The sequence below is a fragment of the Arvicola amphibius genome, chromosome 1 (assembly GCF_903992535.2).
Source record: "Arvicola amphibius chromosome 1, mArvAmp1.2, whole genome shotgun sequence".
Classification (NCBI taxonomy): domain Eukaryota; kingdom Metazoa; phylum Chordata; class Mammalia; order Rodentia; family Cricetidae; genus Arvicola; species Arvicola amphibius.
Genome location: NC_052047.1, coordinates 179893483 through 179914964, shown reverse-complemented (window position 1 = coordinate 179914964; position 21482 = coordinate 179893483). Strand labels below are relative to the sequence as shown.

Below are 21482 nucleotides of genomic sequence, written 5' to 3'. Positions count from 1 at the left end.
TTAGTTCCAACAAAAGTGCCTGCAGGCCTAGGATCCCCACCTCTGCTGGTTACTTTAACTGGAACATGAGTTGGAATTTTTTTTTATTCCTGAAATTGCTGACTTTTAAATGTCGGTGACATTCAAATTTTGTTGGAAAACACTACATTCCAAAGTTGTTTGGTCTCTCAGGATCTTTGCTAACTCAGATTCTGTGTTACCTCCAAAAGCCCATTTTGGCATTCATTTTCTTCCCTTTTCACCTTTATAATCTTTTCAGATTGTTTAGTTGTAAACTAAGAGTTTCCAATGCAAGTCACGAGGGACTGCAGTCCTCGGCTCCTTAACTGTTTGGAGGGCTGTTCCAGGAACCCCGTTGTCTTCAGGGGACATGAAAGAGGAGTGGGACAGGGAGGGAGGAGGGAGGGAAATACAGACAGACCAGAAAGACTGCTGGGCGTCTACTGCATACAAGCCTCCATCCCTCACACTGAGAAGACAGGTCAGGACAGATCCCGTATGTTTCTTAGAGTCTAGTGAGGTTTTGGTCTCAGAAGATGCTGAAGATCACTGCCATTAATGGGAGTGGCCAGTACCACTGCTTCTTACTCCAAATCATGGTTCCTGTGAGGCCTTACCTGCTTGATACATTTCTGCCCCTCAACGTGGTCGTGGGAATGCTGCGGACCCATGAGAAAGCTATCTAGAGGTCCCCTAAACATGGCTCCCTGAAGGGAAGCTTGCCTATAGCTCAGCGAGGAGTGTTTTGATACCAAGGGCCACCATGTTGCGGGAGCTCCTTCCGCTCCTTCAGCCAATAGCCACTGCGCAATCAGGAAGGAGGAAGGGAGCCTAGTCGCCGGAAGCAGAGCCGGAAGCCAAAGCACGAGTGTAGGGAAGTGGCAGCATTTTTAAAGAGAGAGACCACGGGGCTGGTATCTCAGCGGCTATTGGCTGAAGGAGCGGAAGGAGCTCCCGCAACACCACCATTCCTGTGTTTTGAGTGCTTGAAGAGGCTGGGAACGTGACCCTTCTTTTGCTGCCCCAGAGTGGGGAATGTTCCATGGTCTGGATTTAATAGCCCAGGAAATGACACATCCTTAATTGAAAGAACTGCTAAGCACTGGGAGAAGTATGTGCCTGGAAAGTATTTTTAGTGTGGCTGCATTAGAAATTTTTCCTTCGTTAATGTCTTCTTTCTTCTCTTCTCTCAAGCTTTCTGATTGCACTCCCCCCTCCCCGACTGTCTGCTCCTGTCACAGTCTCCATAGCTGAAGCAGCCTCAGGGTCTTCACCAATCTCCTGTAGATTCCCTCAGCGAAGGGTCCTGTTACCTACTTCAGTCCAACCTCCTTGAGGACGAACGCAAGAAGCAGCAGCGGAAATCCCTGAAGCCAGAGGCCAAGGGGCTGCTTAGGCCTCCATGTTTCCTGCACAGGGATCTCTGCCTGCTGGTTTGTTTCTAGCATGTCCACAGAAAGGAGAGATAGAGGATTCTGCCAACCCAGCAGCCAGCTTGTAGCCCTCCCTGCTCAGCACAAGGCCCAGAGCTGGCTCACCCCCCACTGTTTAGTCTGAATTTGCTGAGGTTCCAGAACTGCCTCACTGCATACTTTGTATCTGAGGTCATCACCCATTCCCTGGGGCTCACCCTGTTTCTGATTTTTTTGTTTTGTTTTGTTTTTTGTTTTTTTTTGTCCCAAGCACTTCAGAGAATTCTACTGTGTATGAGTGACTGTCTCTGCCTTGTCGGTCTTGGTACAACTGCATCCCAGGCAAGCCAGGATGTCAACAGCAGCCTTGCCATCTGGGAAGGCAGGTGGGGGTCTCCTCAGTAGACCTTCTTGAACATAGCAGAGTGGAAAGGGAGCCCCTGCAGACGTTCCCATCTAGGCGGCATTAACTCAGCGGTCCTTTCCAGAGTTCTTTTGTGTGCCATTCCAGGGAAAGAAGTGTGGCCAGCACCTTTTCTCTCAGCTCTCCTGTTGTGTGTAGAAAGGACCTTTAAAGCTTGGGACTGCAGAGACTGGAGTGCATAATTTATGTGATGTCTGTTAGTTTCTATGGGCTTGTAGATTAGCATCCTAGAACCTGACTCTGGCCCTGCCAGCTGAGTGACCTTAGGCAAACCTTGTAAATCCTCTGAAACCTTGCCCCCTGAGCTGTAAGGTGGGTCCTTAATCACATGCCTTTCTGCCAGCTTTTCAAGGGAATGCAATACCCATGCTGGAAGGTACCGAGTGAATGCTTGTTGCTGCTGATTTCATTGCTGTGGGAGAACTCTGCCTCAGCACTTTAGAGATGGGGGGTGGGAGCTCAGACTGAAAGGAGATTTGCCTTGGCCTACCACGAACTTCTTTCTCCCTTGGAGCCATTGCCTAAATTCAGCTATGGGCACTATTAGCCAGCACCCTGCTGGGGTGATGGTCTCTTCATGGTACAAGTGGTTGAGCTCCCACTCATAGAAATTCCAGCACAGAAATTTCTCAGTATCTCAGTGTATCCCCCAAACACTCAGGAGGCAGATTTCTAAGCAAGTGCAGCGGAGATGAAGGAGTCATTACTGCCTGTTCAAAAGGTAACAAGGATTATGCTGGCCCTGCCTAACTGGGAGCAGGATCAGATGGCTTTCAACACGAAGACTGCTTGTCTCTGTAGCTGACGTGCTTGCACACCACAGTGCCTAGGGTCTGAGGGTTTTTCCCTTTTCTCCTGATATCCAGTGGTATTCCTTGCTTCTTATCATAGGAGACAAAAATACAGGGAACATTCAGACCAGACATTCCCTTTAGAACTGAATGTATAAACTTTCCCAGAATTGCTTTTTAAAATTTATCTTTTATTTTATTTAATTATCAGATAATAATCTGGGCAACTGAAACCCAAGCTCTTATTTTCTAATCATGAAACATGAAGGATTTTTCTGCTTCAGCTCACTCCTCAGTGAGTGAGTGGAACTTACTGTGTAGACCAGGCTGGCCTTGAACTCATAGAGACCCACCTGTCTTTGTCTCTTGAGTTCTGGGATTAAAGGTGTGTGTCACCATGCCCATCTTTCCTCTTACTGTCTTTTAAAATTCTTTTGAGATTTATTTTTGTTCTATGTGTATGGGTGTTTTGCCTGTATATGTGTTTGTGCACTGTGTGTGTGCAGTGCCTGCAGGAGTCCTTAAGAGGGCGCTGAATCCCTTGGAACTGGAGTTACAGACAGTTTTTAGTGGTTGTATGGATGCTGGGGATTGAAGTCTGGTCCTCTGGAAGATCAGTCAGTGCTTTAAATTGCTGAGCCATCCCTCTAGCTACTTAGTTTATTTTCCTTATCCCAGCCATCAGGCAAGCTAAGAACTAAAAACTCTACATCACTTAAAGTTAATAGTTCTATTTGAGACTTAGGAATTCTTAAAATGAGTTGAGCCTTTTCTTCTGTGATAGCTGTAGGTATGTATGAAGTTGTAGGAAACAGTGCAAAGAGGTTTCTTATTCCTTATCCAGTTTTCTTTGATGCTTACTCTTGTGTTTGTTTCTTGAGACAAGGTCTTATTCTGAAGCCCAGGCTGACCTAGAACCTACAGTTATCCTCTTGTTTTAGCTTCCTGAGTTTGGGATTACAGATGTGAGCCACTATGCTGAGCTGAGGATGGCATCCTGAATTATTACATAGAAGAAGATGGATAGGAACACAGTGTATAGAGCATTTGTTCAACTGAGCATAGTGTCACAAGCCTTTAATCTCAGCACTTTGGGGGGCAGAAATGTAGAAGGAGGAGCTGCTTGTTCATCCTGGCCACCCAGAACCAAAATAATCACATAGATACTGTATTAATTAAAACACTGCTTGGCCCATTAGCTCTAGCTTCTTATTGGCTAACTCTTATATTAATTTAACCCATTTCTAGTAATCTGTATATCGTCACGTGGCAGTGGCTTACTGGTAAAGACTCGGCATGTCTGACTCTGGCAGCTCCATGGCATCTCTCTGACTCTGCCTTCTTTTTCCCAGCATTCAGTCCAGTTTTCCCCGCCTACCTAAAATTTGCCCCATCAACAGGCCAAGGCAGTTTCTTTATTCATTAATGGTAATCACAGCACACAGAGGCGACTCCCGCATCACAGAGACAGGTGGATCTCTGTAAGTCCAAGGCCAGCCTGATCTACACAGTAAGTTCCAGGCTAGCCGGGTCTACTTGTCTCAAAAGAAAAAAAAAAAGCATTTGGGTCTACACCAGGATTCCAGTCCTGTTGCTGTACCCACCCCAGCCACATCCCCACTGCACAGCCTCCAGCCCACCAATCTCCCATCATTACAGCTTTGTTAGTTCAAGAATGTTTTATTAACAGAACCATGAAGTATGTTACCTTCTGGGGTTTCCGCAGCAAACCAAGGGTGTCCCCCCATTTTGTCTTTTTTAAAGTGTGGTTAAAAACCACATGGTATAAAATTTACTATCGTAACTACATGTTTAAAGTTATGCGACAGATCTGTTGAATTTGTTCTGCTTAAAAAGCTATACCCATTGAATGACTTCTGCCTCCCCCCAAGCTCCTGGAAGCCACCGCTGGACTTTCTGTTGCGGGCTCCTCTTGCAAGTGCAGTCATGCAGTATTGTCTTTGCTGGCTGGTACAGTCATAGTCCTCTTAAAATGCTGCTCCAAACGCTTCACCCCGGAAGTGGGTGTCAAGATTTTCTTCTTTTTAAAGATTGAATCCATTCTTTAGCACAAGAAAAAAATAATCCATCTGTCTACCGATGGCTATTTAGGCTTCTTTCCATCTTTTTAAAGATGCCATTTAATGATAAACACCAAAGGCTTTCCTACACAGGTGGAGAACGAGCCAAGCCCGTGCACACTGGTCACTCTTCTGCATCGTGCTGTGGATTGTAGCCAGCGTGGCAAGGCAAGGGATGAATCTGGAACTAATTGCTACACCCAGCAAAAAAGAAACCCACACAGGCTAGAAGATGGAAATAGAATCAGGTGTTGTTTCTTCATGCTAACAGTAACCACGTGAACACTGACATTAATATATACCATTTATAGTTACTTCTCAACAGACTAGACCTGAGTTTGCCAGAGGAGTGGGGAGAATAGGAGGAAGGGAGGAGAGGCCAACCAGTTTGTACAGTGCTATTGTTTGAGAGTTGTGGCTAATTCCAGTGCCATGCATCACCATAGGGTGAATAATGAACAGAAATACATTGTATGCCTCCAAATAATGATGCAAGAGAATTGCCAATAAAATCATCATAAATGAATGATCAAGTTTAAAAAAAAAACCCACATCATTTCTCAGGTACATGTGGAATAGTCTGCTAAAAGAGACAGAAGAGAGACTTAAAACCATCTTATGAACTTAAAACTGATGTAACAGCAAGTATCTTTTCCAGCCACAATGGACTGAAACTAGAATTTAGCAAAAAGCCAACTGGAAAAGTGACAAATCCGTGGCCACTGAACAACACAACCGAACAGACAATGTAAGAATCACAGGGGAAATTAGGAGCTATTCTGACAAATGGAAACAGACAAACATTCCCAGCATTTAGTAGGGTCCGACGTGGTGGTGCGTGTCTGGCATCCCGTGTCTGGCATCCCGGCATGCGGGAGGCTGAGTCAGGAGGATCAGGATTTCACCGCCAGCATTGGCTTCATAGTGAGATCTCATCTCTAAAACAGAAACTTAACAGCAGACAGGAAAAGCAGAACCAAGAGGAACGCAGAGGGAAGTGCCTCAGCAAAGCCAAGCTGACTTTTTGTCCTTCCACCAGGTGCTCTTCTGGCGTCTTAAGTCTGCCTATCCCTAGAGGCTAAAATTCCTACTTAAGTTTTCCCTATTTTGTGTTTCAGTCCTAGGCATCTGAGCTAATCTTGTCGGTGTGAGATAAACAATGGGGCACCGGCCACAATAGCTGTGAAAGGGGCCTTGAAATCCTGGCTCCTCCCATTTTATCCTCCTTTGAAATCGTTCTTAACTTTGCCTTTTCGCTGCCTCTTCATAGGAACTGTAGAATCCAGTTCGCCCGTTTGGCTCTCTGTAGATTCTTCTTTCTTCCCCCCCACCCCTTTTTTGGGAGTGGGGACAGGGTCTCCACTATAGTCCAGGCTGGCATTGGAGCTCACCATGTAAGGCAGGCTGGCCTTCGAACTGGTGGTAATTCTCCTGCCATAGACTCCAAAGTGCTAGGAATAGAGGTGCCTGTACTCAGCTTTTTCATCAGCTGTTATGCAGTGCCAAGGGTTGGCTCCAGGGCCTCCTGCATGCTAAGTAAGTGCTCCCCCATTGAACTACATCCCCAGCCCTCTTCTATGTTTTATTTGAGGCAGGGTCTCACAAGGCAGTCTGGCCTTGACTCACTTAGGAGACTAGACAAGGCTTGAACTTTTGTTCCTCCTGTCTCAGCCTCCGGTGTAGTCAATTTTTTTTTTGTTTTTTGTTTTTGATTTTTTTTCTTGTGAATCTGCTGATGTGGTCAAATGATTAACACCTTGACTGATTTTTGAATAGTAAACCAAGTACACACTATTTGGCTGTAAAAAGTAATTCTTTTTATATATGGTTGAATTTTATTTGCTATGAAATTTGTATGTTTATGAGGGATACTCACCTGTTTTCTTCTTTAATACTGCCATCTGGTTTTATTTTAGTGTGATAATTACTTCAGTATGTAAGTCAGGAAATAATTTCCTCTATTACAGGGAAGAGGCTATGTAGAATTAATTTGATCTCTGTCTCTCTCTGAAATATGTGCCTTCGTTATGGAGCTCAGCCCAACCTTGAACTCTTGAGCCTCTTGTCTCAGCCTCCTGACTGCCAAGAGTATAGAGCTGGCTCACCGTAAAATTCTTACTTTTAATTTTTTGTATATACAAACAAGAATCTTTTTTCTCCATTTCTTATGCATGCTTTTATCCTAATTACTTTTTTCAGATATTGTGTTAATATCTTATAGCCTAATGTCCAAGACTTAGAATTTCTGAGTCTTGTGCTATTTTTTGAATTAGGTTGACAGTGATTTGGTTAGGGTAACAGATATTGAAAATACTGCATAAAATGCCCAGCATATAAAGATGTTATCAGTTTTTTGAAACTAAATGGTAAATGGGTTTGTCTCTTTGTCTCTGTCTCTCTTTGTCTGTCTGTCTTTCTTCTTTCCTTCCTTGGAGTGATTCCCATGGCTGTTTGCTGGAAGAATGAATATATGATGACCTAGTGGTTTAGTTCTGTTATTTTTAGTGTTCCCTTGGTGGCTTCCAGACATAACATGCAACAAATAAGAGAAAAAATTCTTCCCCCAAACATTCCATGGCCCGATCTTGATTTTAAAATAGCCCTAAGAGTAATAGGAAAAAGATTAATAAAGAATAATGTAATATGCTTATTATAGGCCAGGTTCCAAGCTCAAAACTCAAAGAATCAAGTAACTAACTAAAAAAAAAAAAAGGCAAATTGAGCTGGTAGAAGACCCTGACTCAAAACTACTTTACCAAGTATTCACTTAACTTACAGGGTTACAGGGAGAGGGAGAGAGCTAGGCAAGGGTCGATAGAAACCAGCTGCTGCTGCGGGCAGGCCAGGCAAGGGTGGCTGCTTCCTCCCTGTCAGTGCAAACCAAAGGTGGCAGGAGCAGCCCGCGCCAACCTTGCCCAGCAGTAGCAGGGCTTATGTCTCCCTTATGGGCCTTGTTTTCTTTGTTGTCAGAATGTGGTTGCAGTCCAAGGGAACCACTTGGGCTTTATCCCTGTGCTCGAGTCTTCCAGCTGGGGTCTGAGTCTTAAGTGCCCCCGCAGCTTGTCTCAGAGGAGAGAAAAAGGAGAGGCAGAAAGGGAGAGGGGAGCAGGGAAGGAAAGGAAGAAAAGAACTACCTTAGAGGAAATTCCCCATGGAAAACGTTTTAAAAACGTGAACCAGTTGTACAATGGTGGGTGGGAAATGAGTTAGCAAATGCAATTGCTGCAATTCCTTTGCTCCTGCCTGCGTCCTCCAGTGCGGTGGAGGCTGAGAGCTCATCCCTCAGCGGCCGCAGCTGTGTGTTTGTGCATGAGTAAATCTATCTGTATGCATTGCTCATATCCCCTCCCGGTAGTTGATCTGGTCTTTGTGCTTCGCTCCTCGTGGGTATAGTGTCCCTCAGGCGGCTTCTGAATGAGCTATGGAAGTGAGAGGAAGGAGTGCATGTGGGCTAGGGAGGTGGGTTCCCCCAACCCTAGAGAGTTTCAGGGTGATCTCCCAGGATGAGGGACAGCATAGCAAGGAGGAAGTGTCATCTCTGCGTACACACTTACTTACCTGACTGCCAAACTCCCAGCCTGGGCTCTGCGCTGAGCCCGACCTGGGCATTTACAGAGAGCAAGGCATTATGCTTGGTTACTTTCCCGGGGAAGCCAGAAATACAGAAGTAAATGCAAGCAGAGTACGTGGCAGGAGAGCGAGTTAGAGGGTAGCAAGAGATGGGGATGTGTGGGACTGTCATGAGTCAGGGTCAATAAATCTTCTCTGAGGGGTGCATCCTGTGTGAAACGGGGCCCTGGACGTACATGAGGGTTAACAGTGTAGGCGCGAGAGCGAGAGAGTGAGCGCAGAGCCTGGAAGGAGGCTGCCTGGCTCAAGTCACACTCTTCTCAGGAAAGGCCACAGCTTAAGGGTCTTTACTCCTCAATGTAAAGGAGTTGAACTTGCTTAGACTTGTGTTGGGTTATCAAAACTGTAAGTATTTGGTTCTAAGTCAGCTGAGATTACATTGATCCGCACCGTGGAACCGTCTGGATTCACGTGTTGGAAATACGTCTCTGGTCTCTGGTTGAAAATGTAACCGTTCCAACGCGGAGCAGGGCAGCAGAGGGACAGGTTACACAGCTGGTGGGCCTTGCTGGTAAGCCACAGCTTGGCTTAGTCACGCGGGAGAGCTGGGAGTACGTGAGGAGTCAGGCTCAAGACAGCTGAAGCTGAAGGGCTGCCTCCCTTCCACCGCCCTTCTGCAGCCAGGCAGCACAAGCCTTGGCTCAGGGAAAAACAGTCTCACAGTAGTGCCTGCCTCAGCTCGTCCTGGGGCATGCAGAGTGACAGGAGGAAGGAGTGGGAGGCAAGGTCTGGCTTGCCTGTTCCCGGGGGTCTGAACCTTTACACAGAAAAGCGCGTGAAGGTTTCCTTCTCGCTGCTAGTGCCTGTGGATGGGGCAGGTCAAGACTGCTGCCTCCAGCTAGGGACACAGAGGCCCGAGCTCCATTCTGAGTGACGAGGAGCGTCTGGAGGCATGAGAAGCCCTTTGACGGGGGAATGAGAAAGATGAGGCTTCTGTGGTGCAAGGAATGCAAGTACCCCCCAACACCACACACACACACACACACACACACACACACAGGACCCAGCCGAGCTTTAGTGGTCAGATTGTGGTTGGAATTTTTCCTCTTCAAATTTTTCTCTTGACATAATGTTGATTATGTAATTTAAAAAGAAGGGACAAATTCCCCATCTGTGGGAGTTAGCCAAAATGTAATTGAATTACAGGGACGATATTTGGGAAAATAGCCTCTTACTGTATTAAAGTGGCAGCCAGCTCTGCCTACCAGACCTCTTATAACATTGTCCCAGGGTTGGGGACATGGGATATCGCTAGCCACTCTTCCCATCAGCGTGGGTTTGCCTGGAAGGGGTGCCGGGTGGAGTTCTGAGCCTCACTTTTGACCCTTGTCCTAATGGGTTTCCAAACATTCTTCTTAGCTTGGATCAGCCTCACCCTTCAGGAAGTCTCATCATCGACAAGGAATCTGAGGTTTACAAGATGCTTCAGGAGAAGCAGGAGTTAAACGAGCCCCCCAAACAGTCCACCTCCTTCCTGCTTCTGCAGGAGATCCTGGAGACAGATGGGAAAGGTAAGGGGCCCTGTGGGAACACAGGTGAGCGCAGCCCAGACCAGGTGGAGAGAGTGAGTGCAGTTGGCTGTGAAAGGCTGGGGCTATAGACCTTGCCTTCTTCCCGAGTCCTGAGTCTGCTGTTATATGAGCACACACCACCACTTCTGCCCTGGCATTGATTTTGTTGTTGTTATTGTTTGTTTGTTTGTTTTTGTTTTGAGATAGAATTTCTTTGTAGTTTTTGGAGCCTGCTCTGGAATTAGCTCTTGTAGACCAGGCTGGCCTCGAACTCAAAGAGATCTGCCTGCCTTTGTCTCATGAGTGATGGGACTAAAGGCGTGAACCACCACTGCCCAGCTGGCAATGACTTTTTAAAATGACAAAACATGTATTGAAAAGCAGAGGGAGAGTGGGGGTATGGAGGGAGAGAGGACTCAGATGCAGGTCAGCTGTGAAATGCTTAAGGTAGAACCCCTAGGTTCCATTTTCAGCAGTTGCGGTAACCGGTTACAGGGTTAGGAGTGGATGGGAGTCTTGGCAGTAGGGGGTGGTACAAGAGCGCCCCCTCTGGATTATACTTTCTGGCTCGGTTGTTACTTAAAAATATTTATTTAATTTTGTTTTACAAGTGTGGTTGCTTTGCCCACACATATGTCTGTTTACTATATACACGAAGTACCTCCAGAGGTTAGGAGAAAACTGTAGTTAAGAACAGTTGTGAGTCATCGTGTGGGTGCTGGGAACTGAACTCAGGTCCTCTGCAAGAGCAGCAATTGCTTTTAAGTACTGAACCATCTCTCTAGCCCTGGTTGCCCAGTCTTTTCAAATGTTTTAATGGTTTTTATTTTATTTTGAGACAGGATTTCAAAAATGTAGTTCTGGCTATCCTGGGACTCTCTTTGTAGACCAGGCTGGTCTTGAACTCACAGAGATCCACCTGTGTCTGCCCCCGAAGTGCTGAGATTAAAGGTGTTGCCACCACCACCCGGCAAATGATTTAATTTTTAAAAAGAGATTTAGTCTGCTTTTATTTCTCTGCATGTATGTGTATGCGGGAGATTGTGGAGGCAAGACTTGATATCAGATCTCCTGGAACCAGAATTACAGGAAGTCGTTTTGAGTCACCATATGGGTGCCGAGAACTGAACTCGGTTCTCTGTAAAAGTAGCCAGAGATCTTACGCCCTGAGCCATATTTCCAGCCCTTATTTTACATTGTTATAGACTCATTGTGCAAAATTATGGGTTTTATAATGGCCTTTTCACTCAAATATATCACATACTTTGACCTTACTAAGCTCTCCTGCCCTTGCACACACTAGTCAGCCATATGTATCATATCTTCTTTACCCAGCCTTGGACATTTAGGTTGACTCTATAAGTTGGCTATTGATTGATTGTACAGAGTGTTACAAAATAAACATGGATGGCCAGTTGTCTGCTGTGCTGACTTAGGTTCCTTAGGGTTTATTGCCACAAGTGGTATAGCTGGATCATGTGTTCTATTTTTAATTTTTTGAGGGAACTCTTTACTGATTTTCCTAGCGGATGCCTCAGTTTACATTCCCACGAGCAGTCTATAAGGGTGCCTCTGTACCCCACATCCTTGCTAGCGTTGGTTGCTGCCTGCTTTAATACAGACAGCCAGTCTGACAGAGGTGGGATGCAATCTCAGTGCAGTTTTAATTTTCATTTCCTTCTGGCCATCTCTACTTTGGCTTATTTATTGATTGGATGGTGGGGGTTTTGTTTTTGGTGTTTAATATTTTTAGTTTATTGTTATTCTAAATATCGATCCCTTGTGGCATGCAGGCTTTATTTAAGCAGCTTTGTGTCCTGCCACCCATGCATTAGAGAGCTGAGTCTGTAGTGACTGTGACCTCTGTGAGATTCTGCTGCTCTGTCCCTTGGCTGCTTTACTTTACATGCCTTGCTCCCAAGATGGCAGATGAGGAAGAGCATGTGGAGGCCACAGAAGGAAGAATGTACCTGTAGGTCAATGAATCTGGGAGTCCTTCTCCAGGGGGCCCCCCCGGTTTGCTCTGGCTTTAGGGCGGATGGCCTTTCCTCATCGTGGAGGCCTCAGGGTAGCCACATCCCCAACCCTAGGCTAGTGTCTGGACTGTGCTCCAGGCTCAGAAATCACAAAGCGTGCGAAACAGCCATCACCGTCCACAGAGTCAGCACCCCATGGTTGTTATAGATGCTGGCGCTTCATCAGGAGGCTCCAGGTCAGCTTCGCTTGGCCAGGCATGACTTCTGATGCGTCTGCGGGTCTCTGGAGACAGCTCTCCTTGGAGACATTGCATAATACCATGCATGTTGAAGTAACTTTCAGTTAGGTAAAAGCGAGGTTGTCGTTCAGTAGAGACTGATAATAGGGTAGGAAGGGTTTCTCCTCTTTGTCTAGCAAGTCTTCAGGCTCATCATCTCTCAGGGACCTTCCATCAGCACCCTCTGCTCCTGCTCTGGAGAACGGCTTTTGTACCTCCTCGCTCTGTTTCTCTTTGAGACTGGATCAATCTAGTGTAGCCTAGGGTGGCCTTGAACTCACAGAGATCTGTCTACCTCTGTCTCCCGAGTCCTGGGATTAAAGGTGTGTGCCACCACTGCCTGGCCTCTAGTGGCTCAGCTCTGCACTCTGATCTTCAGACAAAGCTTTATTTGTTGGATACAAACAAATTATCGCATCTGCTCCTCTATACTCTGCCCTCTTCCCGACTCAGGCACCTAGCTCTTTTTGCCTTCTATGCTCTTTATCGCCCCACAGTGCACACCTGTAGGTATTTCAGGGACAGTTACCTGGGAAGGGAAGCTTCCCTGAATGCACCACCATAACTGGGCGTCCCCCTCAGTGGTGTGGATTCTGTAGAGAGGGGCAATTTACATGCACAAGAAAGTATAATTAAAGTGCTTCTTTTATGCTGAACATAGGTGTTCTACTAGCAGGACAAGAGCTGGCTAGACTTTGCTTAAACTCCTCTATTAGGCCTGCTTGACAAACAACTGGAGATCCCACCTGTAGGGCTGCCAGCTCTGTCAGCGCACATGAGAAGGGGCAGGTGATTTTATCTTAGTAAGTAGACGGTTCAGTTAAGGTGGGTAAAGTCAGCCCATCTGAGCCCCCAAATAGGACACAGACCTATTTGTACCATAAAACTCATCTAAGCCCATAGATGGGGACCCAAGCACAGGATTCTGAATCTGTGTTTGCAGCATCAAGACCTCTTTTCATCTTCTGCCCCAGTAACCAAAGCCTATAGCTCCCATGATCAAGGTTATCCTCCCTGGCACCTGGAGCCCTGGCTATCATTCTTACCTCCAGGCACCAGGGAGGAAGGAAGGGTGTAAACAGTGGTTTCTCTGTCCGCCCCATCCCATAGCCACTTCTAAATAATCAGTCAGAGGCTTAATAGTAATTGGAAAATGATTGGCCTATAACTCAGGCTTATTACTAACTAGCTATTAGAATTTAAATATTTTGTCACATGGCTTGTGGCTTTCCTTGTTCTCTAGCACATATTGTTCCTGTGGCAGATGGCTTGCGTCTCTCCTTTGGCTCTGTCTTTCTTCCTCTCTGTATTTTCAGTTTGTCTTTCCCACCTAGCCTTATTCTGCTTTACTATAGGCCAAATCAGCTTTATTATTAACCAATGAGAGCTATGCATATTCACAGCATACAGAAGGATTATCCCACAGCAGAAGGGGCCAAGTCTAAATGGAGAATCCCCTGTCAGATGAGCCAGCTGTCTCTTTCCTAGGAGTTCACCAGTATTGCTACATTATACACAATACTATTCCACTTAGATTTTATTGACTGGGATTTAATTACCGGGATGTACCTAATTATATAATCTGAAGTTTATGATTTTATTTATTTTTATTTCCTAGACTGAATGCTTTCTTGCCTCAAAACAGGATTTTGCTAAAATAGGAAGGTGAGGGGACAGCTAGTCGTTCTTCCCATGTCTCTTGATGTGTGCTTGTGCTAAGTTTTCACTTAGGGAAGCAGAATAAATTCTAGACAAACCTTCATCCCGTGGAACAAGTTCTCTGGGAGAGCCCAAAGGTGCACTTTCACTTGAGGTTGAGTGGTCAAAGCCTGAATCACTGGCCGATGTTAACAAGGCACCCGGATGTGTGCTGCTGTGTTGGCAGAAGTCTATGGGTGGAAGCACTGACATCTCGGGTCCACCTGTGACCTGCAGGAGACCTTGAGCAGGTTGCTGGCCCCTCTGTGCTCTAGTGTTTGTGTGTAACCCATGTAAGAGGGCAGTCCACTGCATCAGGGCTGTGTGAAGCGTTAAGAGAAAGTTTGTGAACTGCTCAGTGCAGCTAGGTGCCCAAACGGTCTGAGCAGTGTTGGTGATAGACCCCACTAGATCAGCTTGTTCTAAGTGCGGCTCATCCTCTGCTTTTCTCATGCTTCATCTTGCTCTGGACAAATCATAACATTTGTGGCAGAAGAAGCATGCACACTGTTTCAGCTGGGAAATACACATCCCATAAAGTTTCCCAGTGTGTTCCCTTTTCAGTGTTCAGTTACACCACATACATGTCTGAGGCATGGCCATTGCCACCATCCAGCCTCAGAACTCTCCATCTGGTAGAACGGGAACTCTGATGCCATTAAACCCCACCTCCCTGTTCTCTGCTCCGGCCTCTGGCCACCACAGCACTACTGTCTATTCCACATACCTGTATGAGCAGAATCATGATTTCCCCTTTTGTGATGGGCTCATTCCCTCAGTACAACATCCGTACATGTCGTAGCACACACCAGAATTCCTTTCCTTAAAAGTTTTAAAATCAGATTTGTTTATGTATATATTTATTGTGTGTGTGCACACACACACATACACATGCATGCACGTATGCGTGCTTATGTGCCAGTGGGCATATGGACAACTTCTGAGAGTTGGTTCTCCCCTTCCACCGTGTGGGTTCTGGGGATGGTTCTCAGGCTTGCCCCCTGAACCATCATGTTGGCCCTTCTTGTCCTCTTAAAGTAGAATCATCTTCCGTTGTCTGTAAACATCTCATTCTGCTTGTCCATTCATCTGTTAGTAGAGGGATATCCTGAAGGAGCGGAGGTATGGAAGGAGACGATAAATGCAGAAGCAGCGGTGGTGACTGCAGGCTCGCTCAGAAGCTGGAGATGCAGTTAGCAAACTCCTAGGTCCATGCTGGCTGCTGTCAGGGGTTCCGGGGCTGCAGACGACCTGGAGTCAGGTTCTAGAGAACTGCCCTTGTTAGAATCGTGGGCTTTCTTCTGTAGGGATGGTGGAACTGTGGAAGATTAATCCGTGACATGAGCAGAGAAACAGCTGTACTTTATTTACCTGATTTCCCTTCCTCTTCAGAAACAACAAACGACAAACACACAAATGGAACTTGGATGACGGGTTTCCTGGAAGCAGAGACACTCGGGAGTGTTTGTAGTTGTATGGAGTTGCCAAAAAAGAAAGGTCCCATGTCCAGGGCTGGCTCTCTAAGTGAGAGGAAACAACCTGGAGCCAGCAGGTGGCGCTGCAGGGCTGAGAATGAGGGCTGCTGCCCCACACAGCTTCTCCAGGGCTCCCAACTCTAGTCTCCTTCAGTTTAGTTTCAGAAGAGGATTGTGGCTCCTCCTACCAAGTAGGGATTTCACATCTCTCCCTGCCTTCTCTTCTACCATTCTGCACTTTCTCTTATTTCCTACTGGTTTTCCTGTTGACCGAGTGAGCTATGGGAAGAGGATATCTTATATTTGAGACCCCAGCCTTTGCTGTGTTGGTCCCTTCTGTGGTCAGTTAGCCTCTCCACCCTGTCCATGAGTGCAGAGGTGCTGCTCTTTCCTTGCAGCCAAGTCCCTTCAGTCGGAAAGTGAGGGAGCCTGTTTGCTATGCTTGGGGCACAATGCCTGGAGCAGCTGCTCACGCTGGCCCTTCTGAGATGCCTTCATGTAGGGCTGAGGTTTGGTGAGGTGAAGAGATTGCCTTTGATAGAAAGCTAAAGGAGCCAGTGTGGTGGCACACACCTTAATTCCAGTGCTTGGGAGGCAGATGCAGGTGGATTTCTGAGAGTTCTACATAGTGAGTTCCGGGACAGGCAGGGGTACACGTGCACAGAGAGACCTTGTCTCAAAAAATCAATCAACCAATCAGTCGTCAGTCATCAATCATCAATCAGGGCTACATAGATCTTGTCTCAAAAATCACTCAATCAATCAATCAAACAATCAATCAAGCAAACAAAAACAACCCAAACCAAACTAAAAGGACCATCAATATACTCAGTTATAGGCTCGGAATTTAGCTCAGCTGTAGAACACTTTCCTAGCATGTGTGAGGTCTTGAGTTCAATTCCAAACATTTTAGGGGGGGTGAGATGGCTCATCAGGCAAAGGAGCCTGCTGCCAAACCTGAGTTTGAATCCCATAACCCACATGTTAGAAAAAGAAAACCAAGTCTTACAAGTTGTCCCTTGAACTATCTTCCCTCAGCATAGCACGGCATGCACATACCTGTACATATGTGGGTGCACACACATACATACTAAATAAATGTAATTTCTAAAATTAAATTTAAAAAATTATGTGTATAGGTGTTTTGCCTGCATTTATGTCTATGGCTATGTGTGTGCTTGATGCCCAAGGAAATTAGAAGAAGTCATCATATTCCCTAGAACTGGATTCACAGACAGTTGTGGGCCACCATGGGGATGCTAGGAATTGAACCTGGGTCATTTGGAAGAGTAGCCAGTGCTCTTAAATACTGAGCCATCAAAATTTTTAAGCATAAAAACATTTTAATACCTAAGCAAATTAATATAAAAATCTGCAATTACAGAAGCTTGGACTGTGGACTTCTTTAAAAAAAAAAAAAAGGAATATTGTCCCCTGTGCTTTGGGGTATGGGATCATCAAGGTGAGGGCATGCTGAGCCTTCCCCAAGCTCATCTATAGATGATGTCTAAAGCTTGCTCCCTCTCATGGGTTGTCAGATGGATATCTGGTCCCAGTGTGAGAGGACCCAGTAGTAATGAGAGAAACCCGAGAGTGTCATGTGCAGCCATGGAGGACAGATGGAAGTACAGGGTGCTTTAAAATACTCCTAGTAAAAGAAAGAAATACTGTTGTTGTTGTTGTTCACAAGCCACCAAAGCCCCTCAAACTCACCCTCCTATTGTGTTAGCATCAGGTGACTCATGCTGTTGGGGAGACACTGGTTAGTGGTGGCTCAGCTTGGTGTGGCACCCCAATTCTTCTCATTCCAGGTGCCTGGACAAGGTAGAGACCTCACTGAGGCTTGCTGTTTTCGTGGTATAGGACAGAAACTCTATGGGGACAGGACCAAGCCACACACATAAATTTCGGACTCATGTTTGCTCATGTTCATTAGCCAAGGTCTTCAGCAAGGGCAGGATTTTGCAGCCTGAGGGCTGGTGACATTCCTGGTCGATGTCAGTATTTGCACATATGTGCGTTGTGTGTTAGTGATTTGTGTTGTGAGGGTTGATCATATGCGAGGCACTGTAGGAGGGCTTTCTGTATTGGGTTTTTAAAAAATATTTTCTTTATAACAAGGAAGGGGAAGCCGGGATAGTGGTGGCGCATGCCTTTCATCCCAGCACTCAGGAGGCAGAGGCAGGCGGATCTCTGTGAGTTCGAGGCCAGCCTGGTCTACAAGAGCTAGTTCCAAGACAGGCACCAAAGCTACAGAGAAACCTTGTCTCAAAAAACAAACAAACAAACAAACAAAAAATGAAAACAAACACAACAACAACAAAAAACAATGAAGGGGGAAATGATTTATTTATTTTTCTAACATGGTAACTGAGAGATCACCAAATGTTAAACAATAAACATAGTGCAGAGTCACCGACTGTCTGGTCCCAGTGGCTGTGACTTTGCTTGCGTATGCAGATACACAGGCAGTTCTGAGAGAACTCAGTGGTACATACTGGATTTTCACTTCCTGGCTAATGTGTGCATTTTCCTCCTTTTCAGGGGATCCCAACAAGCCCTCGGGATTCAGAAGTGTTAAAGCTCCGGTCACCAAAGTGGCTGCATCAGTTGGAAACGCTCAGAAGCTGCCCATGTGTGACAAGTGTGGTACTGGCATTGTGTGAGTACTGACTGCCCCTGCTCTTAGAGGCTGGGCAAACCATGGAAGTGTGGGAGTCTCTGGGTGTTGCAAAGCTTGGGGGTAAAGTCAACAGATCAACCGGACCATGCAGAGCTGTTGTGTTGACAAGGGAGACGCTTCTAGAATGATGAGCCCCATTGGCAGCCAGAGGCCTGTGGTGGGGCTTATCTGGAAGCCTCAGCTCAGGAAGGACAATACAGGGCCCTCATGTCACTAATGCAGCCCCATTTTCCCTTCCCCCTGCAGAGGAGTGTTTGTGAAGCTGAGGGACCATCACCGCCACCCTGAATGTTATGTGTGCACCGACTGTGGCACCAACTTGAAACAGAAGGGCCATTTCTTCGTAGAGGATCAGATTTACTGTGAAAAGCATGCCCGGGAGCGTGTCACACCCCCTGAGGGCTATGATGTGGTCACCGTGTTCCCCAAGTGATTGAGAGGACCTGCCCTGTCTGCTGCCCTCCAGCCAGCCTGCTGTACCTGGTTCTCTGAATGTTCTGGCTTCTCCTCCTTGACAGTCCTGTGCTTACCTAGTGTTAGTCCTGCTCACTGGACAGTGAGGTCCGCCTGTGCTGACTCCGCCCAGCAGTGTGATGCCTGCTTTTACATTACTGGAGATGGTTTTGTCCCTTGTCCCCTCACCAGCACCACCATGCATCATCTTCACTTGGGGTCTTCTCTGCTGCAAACGGACTTTGGTCACATTGAAATGAAGCCAAATGTAGCATCTCTCATGTTGATTTTATTTTACTTAATAAATTTAGACCTTAAAGTGGTGTGTGGCCACTTAGTCGTCCCTCCCTGTGTTCTGTATACTGTCTCATGAAGCCCTGGGTCTCTTTTGGTTTTGGTTTCTGCAGGCCTTTTCCCTGGACATGAAAAGATGCTATGAACATGCTGTCTTCCTTTACACCTTTGAGGCTTGCTCTAAGCATCATTGGTTAATGTTAGTTATCTTCTTTGCTTTTCTGTCGCTGCAGTAAAGCATGGTGAAGGAACTTATAGAAGAACACGTTCATTTGGGTGTATGGTCTGGGCAGGGAGGCATGGCAGCTGGAGCAGAAAGCGGAGAGCTCATATTGCAGAAAGAGTGGACTAGAAACGGTGTGGACTCATTAAACTCTCAAAGCCCACATCCAGTGACATACCTTCTCCAACAAAGCCATTCCCCTAAATCTCCCCAAACAGCACCACTAACTGGAGACCAAGTTCCAGGGCCTTGGGGACCATTCTCAGTCAAGTAACCCCACTAATATATGATATTTGGTTCTGTTTTAGTGAAGCTGTTCTGGAGTTTGAGGGAATATAACTTCCTGTCTTAGTAACTTCTCTTTGGCTGTGATAGAACTCCATGACTAAAGCAACTTACAGAAGAAATCTTTAACTTAACTTACAGTTGCAGGGCTTAGAATCCGTGATAGCAGAGCAAAGGAACAAGCCAGAGCTTACATCTTAGAACACATGCATGAGGAAGAAAGACAGATGTACCGATGATGGTGTGAGTCTTTTGAAACTTCAAAGCCTGACCCCAGTGACACACTTCCTCCAAGATCACATCTCCTAATCCTTCCCCCAACAGTACCACCACCTGGGAAACAAGTAGTCAAACATATGGGCCTATGGGGGCCATTCTCATTCAAATCTTCATTGGTTGGTTTTGAAGTACGTATGTCTCAATAATCCATTTCCAGACTGTGTGAAGGTGTGATAACTCAGCAGTGTGATCACCAGCCTCAGAGAGCTCAGAGCTGGGTAATAGGTGATTAGTATGTTCTCCAGCCTTTCTCCTCAGTGTGCTAATGAGATGTTTGCCATTTATCTAGTTGGGTTATATGCTTGTGTATCCAGCTCTTTGTCATTGTGATACCGTGTTGCTTCTAAAGAGTGCATGATTGAAATCATGGCAATCACATTATAACAATCATAGACAAATGGGCTAACTTGGTGCTTAGTCTAATAGTATTTACAGGGATGTTTAAGTCCCCACCTCCTAGTTAACCAGTCTTAACTTTAAACCTGATCTTTGTTAAAGTGTGTAAAAGGTGAGGTAGTTTAAATGTTGCAGTTCTAGAAACCCAAACAAGAACTGAAACCCATCTCCCAGGGATAGACTAGGTTTTTTGCCCCCCCCCCCCCAACTATACTCTCTGTAATGACATCTGGCTCCCTCTTCTGGCCATAGGCCTACATGCAGACAGAACACTGTATACATAATAAATAAGTGAATAAATCCTTAAATAAATGTTCTCCCACATCCATAAGGACCACAACTCCCAAATAAAAACATAAATATAAATAAACCTTCACATTTCAGGGAAGAGGGTGTGCTTAGAATGGCATAATCATTGTCACTCTTAGAAACTCAAGGCTATAGAAGTGACAATCTGCAGTAATGTGCTTATTTTGTAGTGCTGGGTTTGAACCCAAGGCCTTGTGCTTGTTAGGCACGTGTTCCATCACTCATCTCTACTCCCCCTCTGGCCCTTCTGAAAACAAGATAGCTCCTGGAAAATGAACTCCTGAGAACTCCATCAAGAAGCTGCAGCGAGGCCGGGCGGTGGTGGCGCACGCCTTTAATCCCAGCACTCGGGAGGCAGAGGCAGGCGGATCTCTGTGAGTTCGAGGCCAGCCTGGTCTACAAGAGCTAGTTCCAGGACAGGCTCTAAAAAGCTGCAGAGAAACCCTGTCTCGAGAAAAAAAAAAAAAAAAAGAAGCTGCAGCGATTGTAGCCATTGTACCAGCTGTTGTGTCCTTGTAGACAACTGGTCAAGGCAGTCTCAGGTACATGGTGTTTAAAGCACTGGGTTTTAGAAATGAAGAGGATAAGTGTGGTGGTTTGAATAGGTATGGACCCCAGATACTAATGTGTTTATATGCTTGACCTATAGCGAGTGGCACTATTAGAAGGTGTGGCCTTGTTGGAGGACATGTGTCTCTGTGGGGGTGGGATTTGAGGTCTCATGTTTGCTCAAGCCATGCCCACTATACAGTCTACTGCTGCTGCCTACAGATTGAGATGTAGAGCTCTCGGTTCCTTCCCCAGCACATGTCTGTCTGCACGCCACCATGCTCCACCATGATGATAATGGACTAAACCTCTGAACTGTAACCTAGCTCCAATTAAATGTTTTCCCTTGTAAGAGTTTGCCTTGGTCATGGCAACTCTTCCCAGCAATGGACACCCTCACTAAAACAATCAGTAAAGGGGAAAATGATCGCATCTTGTAATTATTGCATCTTATTATAGAGAAGGCTGTAAACATTGGAGCTCAGATGAAACGGTATCCCAGCAGTCAGGAGCCAAGAAATACCGCGGTCCCTGTAAGCACTGCAGCTTACAGCTGTGCTCCAGGGAAAGGTTTCCCCAGTGCAAGTGGAATAACTGGGCTCCGGGAGTAGAGGGCTTCCCCTGTGACGTTGTTACAGCTCCACTCCACTAGGGGAAAGCTTCCCCAGTGTAAGTGTTACAGTGCTGCTCTGCTCCTGCTCCAGCAAAAGCTGCTACAGCTGGGCTCCTCTCTTA

The 21482-nt window shown here is 46.2% G+C and overlaps 1 protein-coding gene across 2 annotated transcripts in view; it reads left to right on the top strand.

The window, feature by feature from the left end:
• Pdlim1 (PDZ and LIM domain 1) overlaps positions 1–18731 on the top strand; it is a 46317-nt gene extending 27586 nt beyond the window's left edge. For both annotated transcript variants that reach the window (XM_038313169.2, XM_038313178.2), the window contains exons 5-7: positions 9698–9849; positions 17821–17938; positions 18206–18731. In XM_038313169.2, coding sequence (XP_038169097.1) covers positions 9698–9849; positions 17821–17938; positions 18206–18392 — 457 coding nt within the window. In that variant the 3' untranslated portion in view covers positions 18393–18731. The remainder of the gene's footprint in view (positions 1–9697; positions 9850–17820; positions 17939–18205) is intronic.
• The last annotated feature ends 2751 nt before the right edge of the window (positions 18732–21482 follow it).